We start from the raw sequence: 18855 nt of genomic DNA, 5'->3' as shown, positions 1-18855 counted from the left end.
GGTGGGTGATGGATTTGTCAAGAGACAGCAAAAGTGAAAAGAAAAAAAAAAGAAAGCAGGAGGAGAAAAGTAACTGGAGAAATGTAGAGAAACCTAGATGTACAGAGAGATGAAGGACAGCAAAGTAGGGAGAGGGGCAGCAAAGAGTGAGTCTCATCAGAGTGAGGGAGAGGAGGAGGGATTTGGAGCCAGGTAAAAAGAAAAAGAAGGACAGCAAGGTAGGGAGAGGGGCAGCAAAGAGGGAGGCTCATCAGGGTGAGGGAGAGGAGGAGGGATTTGGAGCCAGGGCAGACAGAGCAGAGTGGTGCTGGTGGCAAGGAGAACAGAGGGAGAACCACAGCAGGGAGGACACCTGGGGATCTGTGGTTCCACATATTGGGGACAGGGGGTATAACAGGGAAGACGGAATTTAACAGGGAGAGCAGAGGAGGCACAGAGATGGGAGAAGAGGCGGAAATATATCAAGATTGAGGACGATAGAACGATTAGGGAGAAGCAACAGCAAGAAGTTAGGTAAGTTGCGAGGATGGAGCAGAAGAGGTGGAAGAGAAGGAATAGAGGGAAGAAGGGGATAAACAGCAGGAGAGGAGAGGGGCACAAAATGAGGAGCAGAATCCCAGGGAAAAAAGAAAACAAGAGCTAGAGAGAGAAGGGGAGAATGAGAGATATGTACACAATTAGGGAGGGAAACACAGTAATGAAGAAAGACGGGCTGGGCGCAGTGGCTCACGCCTGTAATCCCAGCACTTTAGGAGACTGAGGCAAGAAGATTGCTTGAGTACAGGAGTTCGAGTCTAGCTTGGGCAACATAGTGAGACCCCCCATCTCTACCAAAAAAAAAAAAAAAACAACCGGGCATGATAGTGTGCACCTGTAATCACAGCTACTCTGGAGGCCGAGGCAGGAGGATCACTTGAGCCCAGGAGCTCCAGGCTGCAGTGAGCCGAGATCATGTCACTGCACTCCAGCCTGGTCAACAGAGCAAGACCTGTCTCAAAAGAAAAAAAGGGGCGGGGGACTTTGGGTTTAGACGAGTGGGTGAGTTCATTGGATACGATTAGTTGTGACATTTGACTTCTTTGTATATAATCTAGTAACTTAAAACTGCTTAAATTACACAGATGAGACTGAGAATTTTAAGAATCCTATCTATAAGACATATACACTCTATGAGTGTTGGCCTCAGAGGTCAGCTTCCACTTGGAATCCCTATTCAGCCACAGTGGAGTGACTTATTCACTTGTGAGTCACTCCATTCCCTTTTCCCAGAGTGGGGTAGGGAGTGGGGCAGTGAAGTGGGAAAAAAATCCCTTTCTGTTAACACATAATTTTTAACTTAATTAACTAATATTAAGAGACAGGGTCTGGCCAATTGCCTGGGCTGGAATGCAGTGGCATGATCTTTAACTGCAGCCTGGTCCTCCTTCGCTCAAGTAATCCTACATCAGCTTCCTAAGTAGCTGGGACCACAGTGATGAGCCACCAAGAAGCCCGGCTAGTTTTCTTTTTCTTTCTTTCTTTCTTTTCTTTTTTTTTGTAGAAACGAGGTTTCACTGTGTTTCCCAGGCTAGTCTCAAAATCCTGGGCTCAAAGTATCCTCCTGCCTTGGCCGCCCAGAGTACTGAGATTACAGGAAAGAGCCACCGCACCTGGTCTACATAGTTTTTTTTTTTTTTTTTTTTTGAGTTGGAATTTCCCTGTTGTTTCCCAGGGTGGAGTGCAGTGGCGTGATTTCGGCTCACCACAATCTCAGCTTCCCAGATTCACGTGATTCTCTTGCTTCAGCCTCCCAAGTAGCTGGGATTACAGACGCCCACCAAGCCCAGCTACTTTTTGTATTTTTAGTAGAGATGGGGTTTCACCATGTAGCCCAGGCTACTCTGGAACTCCTGACGTCAAGCAATCCGCCTGCCTTGGCCTTTCAGAGTGCTGGTATTACAGGCATGAGCCACTGTGGCCAGCCCAATTTTTGTATTTTTAGTGGAGAGAGGGTTTCAACATGTTGGCAGGCTGGTCTCTAACTCCTGAGCTTAAGCGATTCTGTCTCCTCAGCTTCCTAAGTAGCTGGGAACATAGACACACAGACGTGTACCTTCATGCCTGGCTATGTTTTTGTATTTTTGGCAAAGATGGGGTTTCACCATGTTGCCCAGGCTGATCTCAAACCCCTGAGATTAAGCGATCCACCCGCCTCGGCCTCCCAGAGTGCTGGGATGACAGGCATGAGCCACCGCACCCAGTTTCTGCATGGGGTTTGGTCAGGGCTAGGAGCTCATTCCAGCCCAGCTCCCCACTGCTGCAGCGTGTGTGGGCTTCTCCAGAAGGGTGCGGTGTGGGCTTCTCCAGAAGGGTGCGGGAGTTTTCCTGTAGGAGTTTCTCGTCCCTGGTGCAGTGGGCAGCAGAGGGGACCATATTTCCTCAGGGTGAGGTCTCCTTTGTATGTGTTGTTGTGTTACAGGAACGGGGTGTATTGATTCTGAGCAATAAACAACATATTTTTAACATTCAGGATTGACTTCTAAGGACTCTTGGTACGTGAGAAAGAAACCCGGAAGGGGAAGAGGAAAGCAAAGGCGTCAGGAATGGTTCTTCCTCAGGTGAGATGATATTCTCAGTGGATTGTTCTGTCTCCTTCCTTTCAGAAACCCTGGGCCTTGGAGTTGGGAATCTTCTCTGAGTCTCAAGTGTCCTGCCTGACGTGTTTGCTCACACTCACCCATGCCTTCCCTCAGTCCCTCTCATCTCGCCTAGATTCCATCTCTTGTGACCCAATCACATGAACTTGGGAAGAGGCTGCACTGGGCATGGTCCTGGGAAGGGCTCACACCCAGACATGGATGGAGACGGGGTGAGGGTCCCGTGGTGTCAGTGCTGTTGGGCAGCAGGGATTGTTCAGGGGCCACATCTTGATGCTCTGTCAACTCTCTGTGGACCAGGATTAGAGCAGCTGCCAATGGAAGTCACGTATTAATGTCCACGAAGTATGTGGTAAATTCTAGAAAAGGAGACAAATAAGGGGAAATCTTTTCTCCCTGATTTTATACTATATTTTTAGGTAATTTAGTGAGTTACTTTGTTTCTGACTCCAAAAATCTTACTAATTAGAATGGAAAGTTAATACACAGACATGAATGATACAAGATGTTTTATTCCATCATTATTTTAAGAATAGGAAATCAACCTGAATAATAGCAGGAGATTCATTCAACCATTCTTAGCACATTAAGCTCATGGAGATTGTGGTGTTAAGAGGCTTCTGAAACAGGTGTTTTTGGTAAAAATAGTTACTATTTTTCTCAACTATGGGAGAAGCACTTTTGTATCCTAGAGGATGGAGCCATATTCTCATTCCACTTATTATTATTATTATTATTATTATTATTATTGTTGTTGTTGTTGTTGTTGTTTTGAGATGGAATCTTGCTCTGTCACACAGGCTGGAGTGCAATGGCCTGATCTTGGCTTACTGCAACCTCCGCCTTCTGAGTTCAAGTGATTCTCCTACCTCAGCCTCCCGAGTAGCTGAGATTACAGGTACATGCCACCACACCCGGCTAATCTTTTTGTATTTTTAGTAGACACAGGGTTTCATCATGTTGGCCAGGCTGGTCTCGAAGTCCTGACCTCAGGTGATCCTTCTGCCTCAGCCTCCTATAGTGCTGTGATTACAGGCGCGAGCCACGGTGCCCAGCCCCACCAATTAATAATGAATATATATTTTTATATTTGAACATCACATGATGTATATATTTGTTATTTATTTATTTATTTTGAGAGAGTTTCACTCTTATTGCCCAGTCTGGAGTGCAATGGCGTGATCTTTGCTCACCGCAACCTCCACCTTTTGGGTTCAAGTGATTCGCCTTCCTCAGCCTCCTGAGTAGCTGGTACTCCAGGCATGCGTCACCATGCCCGGCTAATTTTGTATTTTTAGAAGAAATGAGGTTTCTCCATGTTGGCCAGGCTGGTCTCAAACTCCCGACCTCAGGTGATCCGCCTGCCTTGGGCCTCCCAAAGTGCTGGGATTACAGGCATGAGCCACCACACCTGACCAATGAATATATTTGTTTTGTGGTAAAACTCCAAGCAAAGCTGCAGCTTAGGCCCTTGGCCATAAAGCGTCTCCTTTCCCTGTCACATCCTCCACCCTCCTTCCAGCCTCACTGGGGAGCCGCTACTGTCAGGTCTGTGCCAGGTATCAGAGCAAGTCTCGTACACGTGTATTTCTGCATCATTATGAGACTTTAGGAAAAAACGGCAGTAAATTAAAAGAAATTATATTTTTCATGCACGTCCGTGTGAAGAGACTACCAAACAGGCTTTGTGTGAGCAATAAAGCTGTTTATTTCACCTGGGTGCAGGTGGGCCGAGTCTGAAAAGAGAGTCAGTGAAGGGAGATGGGGTGGGGCCATTTTATAGGATTTGGGTAGGTAAAGGAAAAAGGGGGGTTCTCTGGTGGGCAGGGGTGGGGGTCACAAGGTGCTCAGTAGGGGAGCTTTTGAGCCAGGATGAGCCAGGAGAAGGAATTTCACAAGACAATGTCATCAGTTAAGGCAGGAACCGGCCATCTGGATGTGTACATGCAGGTCACAGGGGATATGATGGCTTAGCTTCGGCTCAGAGGCCTGATATTCCTGTCTTCTTATATTAATAAGAAAAATAAAACGAAATAGTGGTAAAGTGTTGGGACGGTGAAAATTTTTGGGGATGGTATGGAGAGAGAATGGACGATGTTTCTCTGGGCTGCTTCGAGCGGGATTAGGGGTGGCGTGGGAACCTAGAGTGGGAGAGACTAAGCTGAAGGAAGGTTTTGTGGTAAGGGGTGATATTGTGGGGCTGTTGGAAGAAACATTTGTCATTTAGAATTATTGATGATGGCCTGGATACAGTTTTGTATGAATTGAAAAACTAAATGGAATAAGAGAAGGAGAAAAACAGGTATTAAAGGACTAAGAATTGGGAGGAACTAGGACATCTAATACTAGAGAGTGCCTAAGGAGGTTCAGCATGCTTTGCCAGTAAAGATTATTTACTTTAAGAGTTAAGAGTGGCGGTTTGTGGACAGCACTAGGAGCTATCAGCTGTGCTGGTTTGGAGAAACAGTGTAAACTGGCAGTGTAAAGAAGAGCAGGGAATTTATGAGTAGTTGACAAGGGTGAATAGGAGCATGACTAGACAGAAGATAGTAGGGATGACAAGTTTTTTCGGGCACAGTCCAAGTTGGTCTGGTGTCTGGAATGAGACTGGGGCCTAATAAAAAGGAGCTCAAATGGGCTGTACCTTGTAGCATTCTGAGGACAGGCCTGAATTCTGAGAAGCGAAAGTGGTAAAAGTATTGTCCAGTCCTTGTTAAGTTGGTGGCTGAGCTTGGTGAGGTGTGTTTTTAAAAGACTTTTAGTCCGTTCTACTTTTCTTGAAGACAGAGGACCGTAAGGGATATAAAGGTTTCACTGAATACTAAGAGCCTGAAAAACTGCTTGGCTGATTTGACTAATAAAGTCTGGTCTGTTATCAGACTGTATAGAGGTGGGAAGGCCAAACTGAGGAATTATGTCTGACAGGAGGGAAGAAATGACTGCAGTGGCCTTCTCAGACCCTGTAGGAAAGGCCTCTACCTGTCCAGTGAAACTGTCTACCTAGACTAAGAGATATTTTAGTTCCTGACTCAGGGCTTGTTGAGTAAAGCTAATTTGCCAGTCCTGGGTGGGGGCAAATCCTTGAGCTTGATGTGTAGGGAAGGGAGGGGGCCTGAATAATCCCTGAGGAGTAGTAGAATAGCAGATGGAACACTGAGAAGTTATTTCCTTGAGGATAGCTTTCTACAATGGAAAGGAAATGAGAGGTTCTAAGAGGCAGGCTAGTGGCTTGTACTATAGCATAGCCTGCCTTTGCTGGTGTGTGGTGATTAGGCCTGGTGGAACTGCCATCAATAAATCAAGCGTGATCAGGTGAAGAACAGGAAAGAAGGAAATATGGGGAAATGGGGTGAATGTCAGATGGATCAGAGAGATACAGTCATGGGGGTCAGGTGTGGTATCCAGAATAATGTGGGAGGCCAGATTGAAGTCCGGGCCAGGAACAATGGTAATTGTGGGACTTAATAGTGAGTGAGTACAGCTGAAGGAGCCGGGGAGCAGAAAGTATATGCATCAGGTATGAGGAAGAAAATAGATTTTGGAAGTTATGAGAAATGTAGAGAGTAAGTTGAGCATAGTTTGTGATTTTGAGGGCCTCTAAAAGTATTAGGGCGGCAGCAGCTGCTGCACGCAGACATGATGGCCAGCCTAAAACAGTAAGGTCAAGTTGTTTGGACAGAAAGGCTATAGGGTGCCGTTCTGGCTCTTGTGTAAGAATTCTGACCACACTAACTATGCCTAGGAAGGAAAGGAGTTGTTGTTTTGTAAGGGATTGAGGTTTGGGAGATTAATTGGACACGATCAGCAGGGAGAGCACGTGTGTTTTTATGAGAATTATGCTGAGATAGGTAACAGATGAGGATGAAATTTGGGCTTGACTGAAGTAATGGGGTCTGTCTGTGAAGCTTTGCGGCAGTACAGCCCAGGTAATTTGCTGAGCCTAATAGGTGTCAGGGTCAGTCTAAGTGAAAGCGAAGAGAGGCTGGGATGAAGGGTGCAAAGGAATAGTAAAGAAAGCATGTTTGAGATCCAGAACAGAATAATGGGTGGTGGAGGGAGGTATTGAGGATAGGAGAGTATATGGGTTTGGCACCACGGGGTGGATAGGCAAAACAATTTGGTTGATAAGGCACAGATCCTGAACTAACCTGTAAGTCTTATCTGGTTTTAGGACAGGTAAAATGGGGGAGTTGTAAGGAGAGTTTATAGGCTTTAAAAGACCATGCTGTAACAGGCGAGTGATAACAGGCTTTAATATTTTTAAAGCGTGCTGTGGGATGGGATATTGGCGTTGAGCGGGGTAAGGGTGATTAGGTTTTAATGGGATGGTGATGGGCATGTGATCGGTTGCCAGGGAAGGAGTAGAGATGTCCCATACTTGTGGGTTAAGGTGGGGGGATATGAGAGGAAGACGTGAAGGAAGCTTTGGGTTGGGGAGAAGGGCGGCAATGAGATGCGGCTGTAGTCCAGGAATAGTTGGGGAAACATAATTTGGTTAAAATATCTCGGCCTAACAAGGGAACTGAGCAGGTGGGGATAACTAAAAAAGAGTGCATAAAAGAGTGTTGGCCAAGTTGGCACCAGAGTGGGGGAGTTTTAAGAGGTTTAGAAGCCTGGCTGTCAATACCCACAATAGTTATGGAGGCAAGAGAAACAGGCCCTTGAAAAGAAGGTAATGTGGAGTGGGTAGCCACCATATTGATTAAGAAGGGGACAGACTTACTTTCCACTGTGAGAGTTACTTAGAGCGTCTGTGATGTTCCTGTAGGCTTCTGAGGCAATCGGGCAGTGTCAGTCTTCAGCCACTAAGCCAAGAAGATCTGGGAAGGAGTCAGTCAGAGAGCCTTGGGCCAGAGTTCCAGGGGCTCTGGGAGTGGTTGCCAAGTGAGTTGAGCAGTCCAATTTCCAGTGCGGTCCCGCACAGATGGGACACAGCTTAGGAGGAATCCGGGGCTGCAGGCATTCCTTGGCCTGGTGATCAGATTTCTGGCACTTGTAGCAAGCTCCTGGGGGAGGAGGTTCTGGAGGAACGCCTGGCCACTGTGGTTCAGGCATTTGGAAGTTCTTGTGTGCTGGAGATGTGGCTGGGGTTTGTCTCACAGTGGAGGCAAGGAATTGCAACTTTTTTCTATTATTGTACACCTTGAAGGCGAGGTTAATTAAATCCTGTTGTGGGGTTTGAGGGCTGGAATTTAATTTTTGGAGTTTTATTTAATGTCAGGAGCAGATTGGGTAATAAAATGTATTTTGAGAATAAGACGACCTTTTGACCTTTTAGGGTCTAGGGCTGTAAAGTGTCTTAGGGTTGCTGCCAAACGAGTCATGAACTGGGCTGGATTTTTATATTTGATGAAAAAGAGCCTAAACGCTATCTGATTTGGGATAAAGAAAAAGGAGCATTAACCTTGACTATGCCTTTAGCTCCAGCCACCTTTTTAAGAGTACATTGCTGGGCAGGTGGGGGAGGGCTAGTCACGGAATGAAACTGTAAGCCGGACCGGGTGTGAGGAGGGGAGGTGATAAAAAGATTATAGGGTGGAGGAGCGGAGGCTGAGGAAGAATTGGGACCTAGCTCAGCCTGGCAAGGAGCAGCCTGGGGAGGAGGGGAGAGTTCAGATGGGTCTGTAGAAAAGGAAGATTAGAAAGACTCAGCGATGCTTGGGGTTGGGACTGAGGGAACAGGTGGGAGGGAAAGAAGGAAGATTTGGGACGAGTTGCACTGGGCACAGAGACTGGGCACAGGGACCGATGTGTAAAAGAATGCCTGGACATCAGGCACCTCAGACCGTTTGCTTATTTTATGACAAGAATTATTTAGATCTTGCAGGATAGAAAAATTGAAAGTGCTGTTTTCTGGCTATTTGGAACTACTGTCGAGTTTGTATTGGGGTCCAGCAACATTGCAGAAGAAAATAAGATGCTTAGATTTTAGGTCAGGTGAGAGTTGAAGAGGTTTTAAGTTCTTAAGAACACAGGCCAAGGGAGAAGAAGGAGGAATGGAGGGTGGAAGATTGCCTATAGTGAAGGAGGCAAGCCCAGAGAAAAGAGAGAGTAGAGACACGGAGGGAAGGGGTTTGGGGGTTCTTACCCTCCAGAAAAGCGGGAAAGGGGTTGGGGCACAGAGATATGAGGTCAGGGCATGGAAATAAGGGATTGGGGCACAGAGATATAAGAGGTTGGGGCACAGAGATATATGAGGTTGGGGCATGGAAATAAGGGATCGGGGTGCAGAGATATAAGGGGTTGGGGTACTTGCTTCTCCCCTAGAAAAGTGGGACTTGCTGCTAAGGGTGAAGGAGAAGGGGTTGGGGTTTCTTGCCCCCCAGAAAGGCGAAGAAGGGGTAGAGACACGGAGAGAAGGGGTTGGGGTACTTACACATTCCCTAGAAAAGCGGGACTTGCTGCTAAGGGTGAAGGACCAAGGCAGGCGTCCCTGCGTGGTCTGACACCTCTGAAACCTGGGTGAATAATCAGAGAGGCATCCCTGCAATGATTAAACACCAAGGGAAGGCTGCCTTCCCTAGTCCGTGACCGGCGCCTGAGTTTTGGGTTCACGGATAAAACATGTCTCCTTTGTCTCTACCAGAAAATGAAAGGAACTGAAATTAAGAGAAGGGAGAGATTGAAGTGTGGTGCCAAGATTGAAAGGAGACAGAGGTTGAGGGATAGTGAGGGAGGTTGGAGAAGAGAGTAAAAAGAGGCCACTTACCGGATTTGAAATTGGTGAGATGTTTCTCGGGCTGGTCAGTCTGAGGACCTGAGGTCGTAGGTGGATGTTTCTCATGGAGCAAAGAGCAGGAGGACAGGGGATTGATCTCCCCAAGGGAGGTCCCCCGATCCGAGTCACGGCACCAAATTTCATGCGTGTCCGTGTGAAGAGACCACCAAACAGGCTTTGTGTGAGCAATAAAACTATTTCACCTGGGTGCAGGTGGGCTGAGTCCAAAAAGAGAGCAAAGGGAGGTAGGGGTGGGGCCATTTTATAGGATTTGGGTAGGTAAAGGAAAAAGGGGGGTTGTTCTCTGGCGGGCAGCGTGGGGGTCACGACGTACTCAGTGGGGGAGCTTTTGAGCCAGGATGAGCCAGGAGAAGGAATTTCACAAGACAATGTCATCATTTAAGGCAGGAACAGGCCATTTTCACTTCTTTTGTGGTGGAATGTCATCAGTTAAGGAAGGAACCGGCCATCTGGATGTGTACGTGCAGGTCACAGGGGATATGATGGCTTAGCTTGGGCTCAGAGGCCTGACAATATTCATTTTTTTACTTTAGGTTTGGGGCTACATGTGAAGGTTTGTTACACAGGTAAACTCGTGTCATCGGGGTTTGTTGTACATAGTTCATCACCTTGACATTAAGCCCAGTACCCAATATTTATTTATTTATTTAGTTGAGACTGAGTTTTGCTCTTCTTGCTCAGGCCAGAGTATACTGGCATGATCTCAGCTCATTGCAATTTCTGCCTCCCAGGTTCAAGGGATTCTCCTGCCTCAGTAGCTGGGATTACAGGTGCCTGCCATCATGGCTGGCTAATTTTTGTATTTTTAGTAGAGACAGAGTTTCACCACGTTGGCCAGGCTAGTCTTGAATTCCTCACCTCAGGTGATCCACCCACCTCGGCCTCCCAAAGTGCTGGAATTACAGGCATGAACCACAACACCTGGCCCCCAATAGTTTTTTTTTTTATGCCTCTACTTCCTCCCACCCTCCACCCTCAACTAGACTGCAGTGTCATGCTCGTCTGTGTGAAGAGACCACCAAATAGGCTTTGTGTGAGCAACAAGGCTGTTTATTTCACCTGGGTGCAGGCAGACTGGGTCTGAAAAAGAAGTCAGCAAAAGGAGATAGGGGTGGGGCAGTTTTATAGGCCTGGGGTAAGCAGTGGATAGTTAGTTACAGTTAAAGGTGGTTATCTATTGTCAGCAGAGGAGGGGGTCACAGGGTGCATTGTGGGGAGATCATAAGACTCATTGTCCAGAAGAATTTCTCGAGGTTGATCGATCAGTTGGGGCAGGGCAGGAACAAGTCATAATGGAAAGTCATAAGGTTGGTCAATCAGTTAAGACAGGGGCTGGCTGTTTCACTTCTTTTGTACTTTTCGGTTGCCTCAGGCCATCTGGATGTATACCTGCAGTCTTGGGCTCAGAGGCCTGACATTCCTGTCTTCTTATATTAATAAGAAAAATAAAACAAAATAGTGGTGAAGTAAGTGTTGGGGTGGCAAAAATTTTTGGGGGTGGTATGGAGAGATAATGGATGATGTTTCTCAGGGTTGCTTCGAGTGAGATTAGGAGCTGCGTGGACACCTTAAGGAAAATTTTATAATGAGTTACAAGGAATAGGGATTTAGGCTGTGGGGAGATCTTGGTGCAGGGGATGGTACTGTGGGGTTGTTAAAAGTAGCATTTGTCATACAGAATGATTGGTGATGGTCTGAATGCGGTTTTGTATGAATTGAGAAACTAAATGGAAGACACAGGGCCTGAATAAGAGAAGGAGAAAAACAGGTACCAGGGGACTAAGAATAGGGAGCAGCCAAGACACTCAGTTAGAAAGTGTCCAGATGGGTCCTGGGTAATGATTTGCCTGGTTGGCAAATTTCTGGGTTCTATCCTTGAGTTTATGTTGTCATATACCAGACCAGACTGATTTACGTAAAAACAATACTCTTCATTTAAAAATATACAGAGTCCTCCTTTTTCAGCAGTGAGTAAGTCCAGGCTTCAGCGATTTTGGAGGACAACTGGGGCTAAGAGTTGACTTGGCCTGAAGGACTGATAGAGTTTGTGATATATCTGTAATTGTAGTAGAAATGTCATTTGAAAGGCTTTGGAAGGTCGTGACAGAAGTTGAAATGCCTGCTATTCCAGCTCCAAGGGCAATAGTGGAAGCAGAAAGTCCTAACCCTACAAGTAGAGGGATTAGAGGAATAACTCTTTTTTGTGTGTTTGGTATCATGAGTGGGATAGGAAGTTGTTCAGTCCCATTTGCAAATTGAATTTTGGGAATAAGAAAAACGAGTGTACGTGCACCTGTCCAATTAGCAGGCAGACGCATGTGAGTGGAGGAGCCGCAGAAGAAGAGGCCTTTTGCAAGGTAAAATTGGAAATGCAAAGTGAAAAGCTGAGAAAGAGTACCAAAAGAGGTGTCTTTTACCCAGACTCAGGGATCCAGCTAGGGCGGCAGCCATCAGAGGTTGTAATGGGGACTGATGGGGCAACTGTGTAGAGGGGGAGGTTCAATATTCATGGTGTATGAGAAAGCGTTGAGTGTCTACAAGCAAACTTTCACTGTTATTTATGGGGCTGGATATAAGTAAATAAGAAGAGGGCCTGGGAGGAGAGTCTGAAGAGCAAGGGGAAGGTAGCCAAGGATGGAGTGAAATACAGGGTAAATGTTTTCCTAAGCAACAGTAACTGCTAATGTTTTTAAGTTTGCCAGTATTGATAGATGTCTTATCTGTAATATGGAGCTGGAAGGCCCCAATTGTTTCAGTGATATGTGTAGTTGGGCTTTGGAGATGAAGAGTGAAGCAGCAATGAGAAGGTGAAAAGTTACCCAGGGGAATTCCAGTGGGTCTTTGCTGAGAGATGCATAACGGAGTGACCACAGAAATAGTAGCTTGTGTTGTGGGGAGTCCAAATATAGGAGGAGTAGACTTGACATAAGGAGAATGCGGCCTTGAGAAGAGTTTTTATTAAGGAGGCATTAATGATGGAGGACACTTGCATAGGGGGGAAACCTCTTTCAGCCCATGTAACAGCATGGCGGTGCAAGATATGGAAGGTATATTTTGAGTCAGTATAAATATTGATGTGTAGTCCCTTTGCAAGAGTGAAGGCCTGAGTTTAGGCAATGAGTTCTGCTTGCTGAGAGGCAGTGGGAGGGGGGCAGAGTGGTAGCCTCAATGATAGATGTGGAAGATACTATAGCATAGCCTGCCTTTGCTGGTGAGTGGCGATTAGGCCTGGTGGAACTGCCATCAATAAACCAAATGTGATCAGGATGAGGAACATGAAAGGAGGGGGAAATGGAGTGAATGTCAGGGGGATCAGAGAGATATAGTCATGGGGGTCAGGTGTGGTATCTGGAATAATGTGGCAGGCTGGATTGATGCCTGGGCCAGGAACAATGGTAATTGTGGGAGACTCAACAAAGAGTGAGTATAGCTGAAGGAGCCAGGGAGCAGAAAGTATATGCATCAGGTGTGAGGAAGAAAATAGATTTGGGAAGTTATGAGAAATGTAGAGAGTGAGTTGAGCATAGTTTGTGATTTTGAGGGCCTCTAAAAGTATTAGGGTGGTGGCACTGCACGGAGACATCATGGCCAGCCTGTAACAGTAAGGTCAAGTTGTTTGGACAAAAAGGCTACAGGGTGCAGTCCTGGTCCTTGTGTAAGAATTCCAACTGCACAACCCTGCACTTCGGCTGTGTGTAGTGAAAAGGGTTGGGATGAGTCAGGGAGAGCTTGTGTGGGAACAGTCTCTAGAGCTGTCTTCAAGGAACGGAAAGAGGAGTGGGGAAAGGATTTAGGATCTGTGCAGTCAGCTAGGTTTCCCTTTGTGAGTTGATACAATGGTTTTGTTAGGACAGCAAAGCCAGGTGTCCAAAGGTGAAAGTATCCAACCATGCCCAGGAAGGAAAGGAATTGTTGTTTTGTAGAAGGGGTTGGGGTTTGAGAAATCAGCCAGACACAGTTGGCAGGGATAGCATGCATGTTTTCATGAAGAATTATGCTGAGGTAGGTAACGGATGGGGAAGAAATTTGAGCTTTGGTGGGGGATACCTGATATCATTTGGAGAATAAATGTTGAAGGAGTAGGAGGGTATCCTTTTGCGAAGACTCAAAGTAGGGACTACAGAGTAGAAGATCATCAATGTATTGAATAAGGTAGGAAGAGGAGGAGTGGAAAGAAAGTAAATCATGAGAAAGATCTTGGCTGAAGTAATGAGGGCTATCCCAGAAGCCTTGTGGCAGTACAGCTCAGGTAAGCTGCTGGGACTGATGAGTGTCAGTGTCAGTCCAGGTAAAAGCAAAGAGGGGCTGGGATGAGGGGTGCAGGGGAATAGTGAAAAAAGCATCTTTAAGATCAAGAATGGAATAGTGAGTTGTGGAGGGAGGTATTGAGAACAAAAGAGTGTACAGGTTGGGCACCACAGGGTGGATAGGCAAAACAATTTGGTTTAAAAGGCACAGATCCTGAACCAACCTGTAAGACTTGTCCAGCTTTTGGACACTTAAAATGGGGGAATCATAAGGAGTTTTTAGACTTTAGAAGCTCATGCTGTAGCAGGCAAGTGATAACAGGCTTTAATCCCCTTAAAGCCTGTTGTGGGATGGGATACTGGTGTTGAGCAGGGTAAGGGTGATTAGGTATGGGTGTGTGATCAGTTGCCAGGGAGGGAGCAGAGGTGTCCCATACCTGTGGGTAAAGGTGGGGGGATACAAGAGGAAGACGTGAAGGAGGCTTTGGGTTGGGAAGAAGGGCAGCAATGAGATGCGGCTGTAGTCCAGGAATAGTCAGGGAAGCAGGTAATTTGGTTAAAATGTCTCAGCCTAATAAGGGAACTGGGCAGGTGGGGATAACTAAAAAGGAGTGCATAAAAGAATATTGTTCAAGTTGGCACCAAATTGGGAAGTTTTAAGGGGTCCAGGAGCCTGGCCATCAATACCCACAACAGTTATGGAGGCAAGGGAAACAGGCCCTTGAATAGAAGGTAATGTGGAGTGGGTAGCCCCTGTATCAATTAAACAGGGGATGGACTTAAATGCTCCACTGTAAGAGTTACCCAAAGCTCAGCATCCCTGATGGTCCAGGGGGCTTCTGAGGCAATTGGGCAGTGTCAGTCTTCAGCTGCTAAGCCGAGCAGATCTGGGAAGGAGTCAAAGAGCCATGGGCCAGAGCTTTAGGGGCTCTAGGAGTGGCTGCCAGGTGAGCTGGGCAGTCTGATTTCCGTGGGTCCCTGCACAGATGGGACATGGCTTGGGAGGAATCCCTGGCTGCAGGCATTCCTTGGCCCAGTGGCCAGATTTCTGGCACTTGAAGCAAGATCCTGGGAGAGGAGGTCCTGTAGGAATGCCTGACCACTGCAGCTTAGGCGTTTTGAAGTTCTTGTGTGCTGGAGCTGCAGCTGAGTTTTGTCTCACAGCAGAGGCAAGTAATTGTAACTCAGAAATGCATTGCCATTTGGCTGCCTCCTCTCTATTATTGCACACTTTGAAGGTGAGGTTGATTAATTCCTGTTGTGGGGTTTGAGGACTGGATTCCAATTTTTGAAGCTTTTTTCTAATTTTTCTAATGTCAGGAGCTGACTGGTTGATAAAATGCATATTGAGAATGAGACAGCCTTCTGACCCTTCAGGGTCTAGGGCTGTAAAGTGTCTCAGAATTGCTGCCAGATGAACCATGAACTGGGCTGGGTTTTCATCTTTACCTTGGGTCGTTTAAGTTTGTCATAATTAACAGCTTTGTAAGCTGCCTTTTTAAGCACTTCAACTAGGCAGGAAATCATAATCTTGCCTAGCTATACCTGGGGAGCCTGTCTGGTATTCCCATTAGGGATCTTCCTGGGGAACTACCCAGATGCCTTGTTGAAGGTTTGGCTCATGAGGCCTGCAGGTGTCAGTGTGGGACTGGGCTAGGGTATAAACTCTATCCCACTCATCTGGGGAAAGGGTAGAAGTTAGGATGACATTTAAGTCACTCCAGGTTAAGTTGTAGTATTGGGTTAAATACTGGAATTCCTGTATATATTTAGTGGTGTCTCACGAGAAGGGGCCTAAGTGTTGATTAATTTGGGAAAGGTCTGATAGAGAAAATGGTACATGCACTCTGACGATGCCCTCAGCTCCAGGCACTTCTCAAAGAGGAAATTGTTGGGCAGGTGGGGGAGTATTTGCTGCAGAACGAAATTGTAAGCCGAACTGGGTGTGAGGAGGGGAGGTGACAGCAGGGTTACAGGGTGGGGGAGTGGAGGCTGAGGAAGAATTGGGACTTGATTCAGCCTTCTGAGGAGTGGCCTGGGGAGGGGGAGAGAGCTAAGAGGGGTCTTCAGAAAAGGAGGATTCAGAAGACTCAGCAGCAGTTGGTGTTGGGACTGAAGGGACAGGCAGGAGGGAAAGAAGGATTTGGGACTAGTCACATTGGGAGCAGAAGCTAGGGAGGGAGTGAAGTGAAAAAATGCCTGGACATAAGGCACCTCAGACCATTTACCCATCTTATGACAAAAATTATTTAGGTCTTGTAGGATGGAGAAATCAAAAGTGCCATTATCTGGCCATTTAGAGACATTATCAAGTTTGTATTGGGGCCAAACAGTGTTGCAGGAGAAAATAAGATGCTTAGGTTTTAGATCAGGTGAGAGTTGAAGAGGTTTCAAGTTTTTAAGAACACAGGCTAAGGGGGAAGTAGGAGGAATGGAGGGTGGATGGTTGCCCATAGTAAAAACGTAAGTTTAGAGAAAAGAGGGGTAGAGACACAGAGAGAGTGGGGTGGTACTTGCCACCAAGGTGGAGGATCAAGGCAGGTGTCCCTGTGGTGATCAAACAAGTCTGAAATGTGGGTGAATAATCAGACAGGCATCCCTGCAGTGATTAAACACCAAGGGAAGACTGTCTTCCCAAGTCCGTGACCAGCACTGGAGTTTTGGGTTCATGGATAAAACATGTCTCCTCTGTCTCTACTAGAAAAGGAAAGGAACTGAAATTAAGGGAAGGGAGAGATTGAAAGGTGCTGCTGAAATTGAAAGGAGAAAAAGGATGAGGGATAGTGACAAAGTTGGAGAAGACAGTAAAAAGACCACTTACCCAATTTCAAATTGGTGAGACGTTCCTTGGGCTGGTTGGTCTGAGGACCTGAGGTCATAGCTGGAGCTCCTCATGGAGACCAGGACAGGGGATCAGTCTCCCGAAGGAGTCCTCCTGTCCCAGATCTCACCAAATGTCACGTACGTCCCTGTGAAGAGACCACCAAACAGGTTTTGTGTGAGCAACAAGGCTGTTTATTTTACCTGGGTGCAGGCAGGCTGAGTCCAAAAAAGGAGTCAGCAAAGGGAGATAGGGGAGTGGCAGTTTTATAGGACTGGGGTAAGCAGTGGAAAGTTACAATTAAAGGTGGTTATCTATTGTCAGCAGAGGAGGGGGTCACAAAGTGCATGGTGGGGAGGTCATAGGACTCATTGTCCAGAAGAAGTGCATGGTGGGGAGGTCATAGGACTCATTGTCCAGAAGAAGAATGTCATGAGGTTGATCCATCGATCAGTTGGGGCAGGGCAGAAACAAGTCATAATGGAAAGTCATAAGGTTGGTCAATCAGTTAAGACAGAAGCTGGCTGTTTCACTTCTTTTGTGCTTTTTGCTTGCCTCAGGCCATCCGGATGTATACGTGCAGACTTGGGCTCAGAGGCCTGACGCCCAGTGTCTGTTGTTTTCTTCTTTGTGTTTAGTAAATATTTTACTCTGATATTTGATCCTGCTGGTTGTGAAAATTAACATGTTCTCATATTAGTAAATATGGCTACCTTCCTCTTTGATGCCTGCATTGGAAATTGGCTGAATAACATGTGGGTCCTTTGTGACTTTTCTCTGTATAAAGAGTGCCATAGTCACTGCCTCTGTGCTCACCTGCATTACTACAGATATCTGAGGATTCCTCCAGGGAAGGCTGTTGAAAGAGTGATTGCTTCTAGGATGGGTAATCTCCTGTTTTCTTAGAACCGAGCAGATTCTCCCCTGCCCTCAACTGCCAAAGTTCCTTTTCCACCAAGATGAGATTCCTCTTCAGTTAAAGGAAACTATACACACACACACACACACACACACAGATATACACACACATATATACATATACACATACACACATACGTATATATTTTGAAAATCTTTTGTATTTTGAAAATCTGGGGAAAATGACAACCCTTTGCATTCAACTCTAGTTTTTTGTGAGTCTGCGTAAATTTTATTATTTTGTGGACATATATATAAAAAATGTATTTTTGTACTTTGAGTAATTTTGTTTTCTTGTATTTTGAGATGGGGCCTCGCTTTGTTGCCCAGGCTGAAGCTCAGTGGTGCAATCGTAGCTCACTGCAACCTGTACCCTCATGGTAAAGCCATCCTCCCACCTCAGCCTCCCAAGTAGCTGGAACCACAGATGCCTGCCACCATGCCCAGCTAAATTTTTTTTCTTTTTTTGAGATGGAGTTTCTGTTGAACAGGCTGGAGTGCAGTGGTGTGATCTTGGATTACTGCAACCTCTGCCTCCCAGGATCAAGCAAGTCTCCGGCCTCAGCCTCCCATGTAGCTGGGATTACAGGCATGTGCCATTGAGCCCGGCTATTTCACTGTGGATGTTGTCATCTTTGAAGGCATCGCTCATGCTCTATCTCATCTAGATACTGAGTGTCACTTGGTGTGTCAATAAAAGTTTCTAACATTTTTTTTTTTTTTTTGGAGATGGAGTCTCACTCTGTTGCCCAGGTTGGAGTGCAGTGGCATGATCTTGGCTCACTGCAACCTCTACCTCCCGGGTTCAAGCAATTCTCCTGCCTCAGCCTCCTGAGTAGCTGGGACTACAGGCATCTACCACCACATCCGGCTAATTTTTGTATTTTTAGTACAGACAGAGTTTCACCATATTGTCCAGGCTAGTCTCGAATTCCTGACCTTGTGATCCACCTGCCTCAGCCTCCCAAAGTGTTGGGATTACAGGCGTGAGCCACAGCACCTGGCCAAAAGTTTCTAACATTTCTATAATGGGAACCAGGCATCTATTTATTTGAGTGTTTCTTGGATTCTTCACAAACATAAGAAATTTATACCAAGAGGGTATTATGACCTCTTCAAAAAGTATAATCAGACACCACTGGGGAGACATCATGTGGTGAAAAATCCCTGACTCAGATTTGTCAGAACATTCTCTACAATTAAATCCTTGTTGTCACCGCTCTCCTCATTTTCTGTAAAGATAAGAACTCCTCCCATAACCATTTGCTTAAAATGTGTTTTCATTTCAGGGTCTATTGACATTCAGGGACGTGGCCATAGAATTCTCTCAGGAGGAGTGGAAATGCCTGGACCCTGCTCAGAGGACTCTATACAGGGACGTGATGCTGGAGAATTATAGGAACCTGGTCTCCCTGGGTGAGGATAACTTCCCTCCAGAAGTGGGGATGTGCCCTTGTGGATCTTTGTATTTTCTCCAGTTGCCTCCTGGAGCCC

At 46.3% G+C, this 18855-nt stretch overlaps 1 protein-coding gene across 10 annotated transcripts in view; it reads left to right on the top strand.

Moving 5' to 3' along the window:
- The window catches only part of LOC100970246 (zinc finger protein 83), a 138321-nt gene that overhangs the window by 113057 nt on the left and 6409 nt on the right, over positions 1-18855 (top strand). For 6 of the 10 annotated variants that reach the window (XM_055103853.2, XM_063600586.1, XM_055103851.2 and 3 more), the window contains 2 exons: positions 2510-2597; positions 18651-18777. In XM_055103853.2, the coding sequence (XP_054959828.2) occupies positions 2583-2597; positions 18651-18777 (142 nt within the window). In that variant the 5' untranslated portion in view covers positions 2510-2582. Of the gene's footprint in view, positions 1-2509; positions 2598-18650; positions 18778-18855 lie in introns of those variants that run through there. The other 4 variants (XM_063600589.1, XM_055103857.2, XM_063600588.1 and 1 more) reach the window with 3 other exon arrangements.

This window comes from Pan paniscus, chromosome 20, assembly GCF_029289425.2.
Source record: "Pan paniscus chromosome 20, NHGRI_mPanPan1-v2.0_pri, whole genome shotgun sequence".
Taxonomy (NCBI): domain Eukaryota; kingdom Metazoa; phylum Chordata; class Mammalia; order Primates; family Hominidae; genus Pan; species Pan paniscus.
The sequence above is the reverse complement of the archived record's forward strand: the minus strand, read 5'-3'. Positions and strand labels throughout refer to the sequence as shown.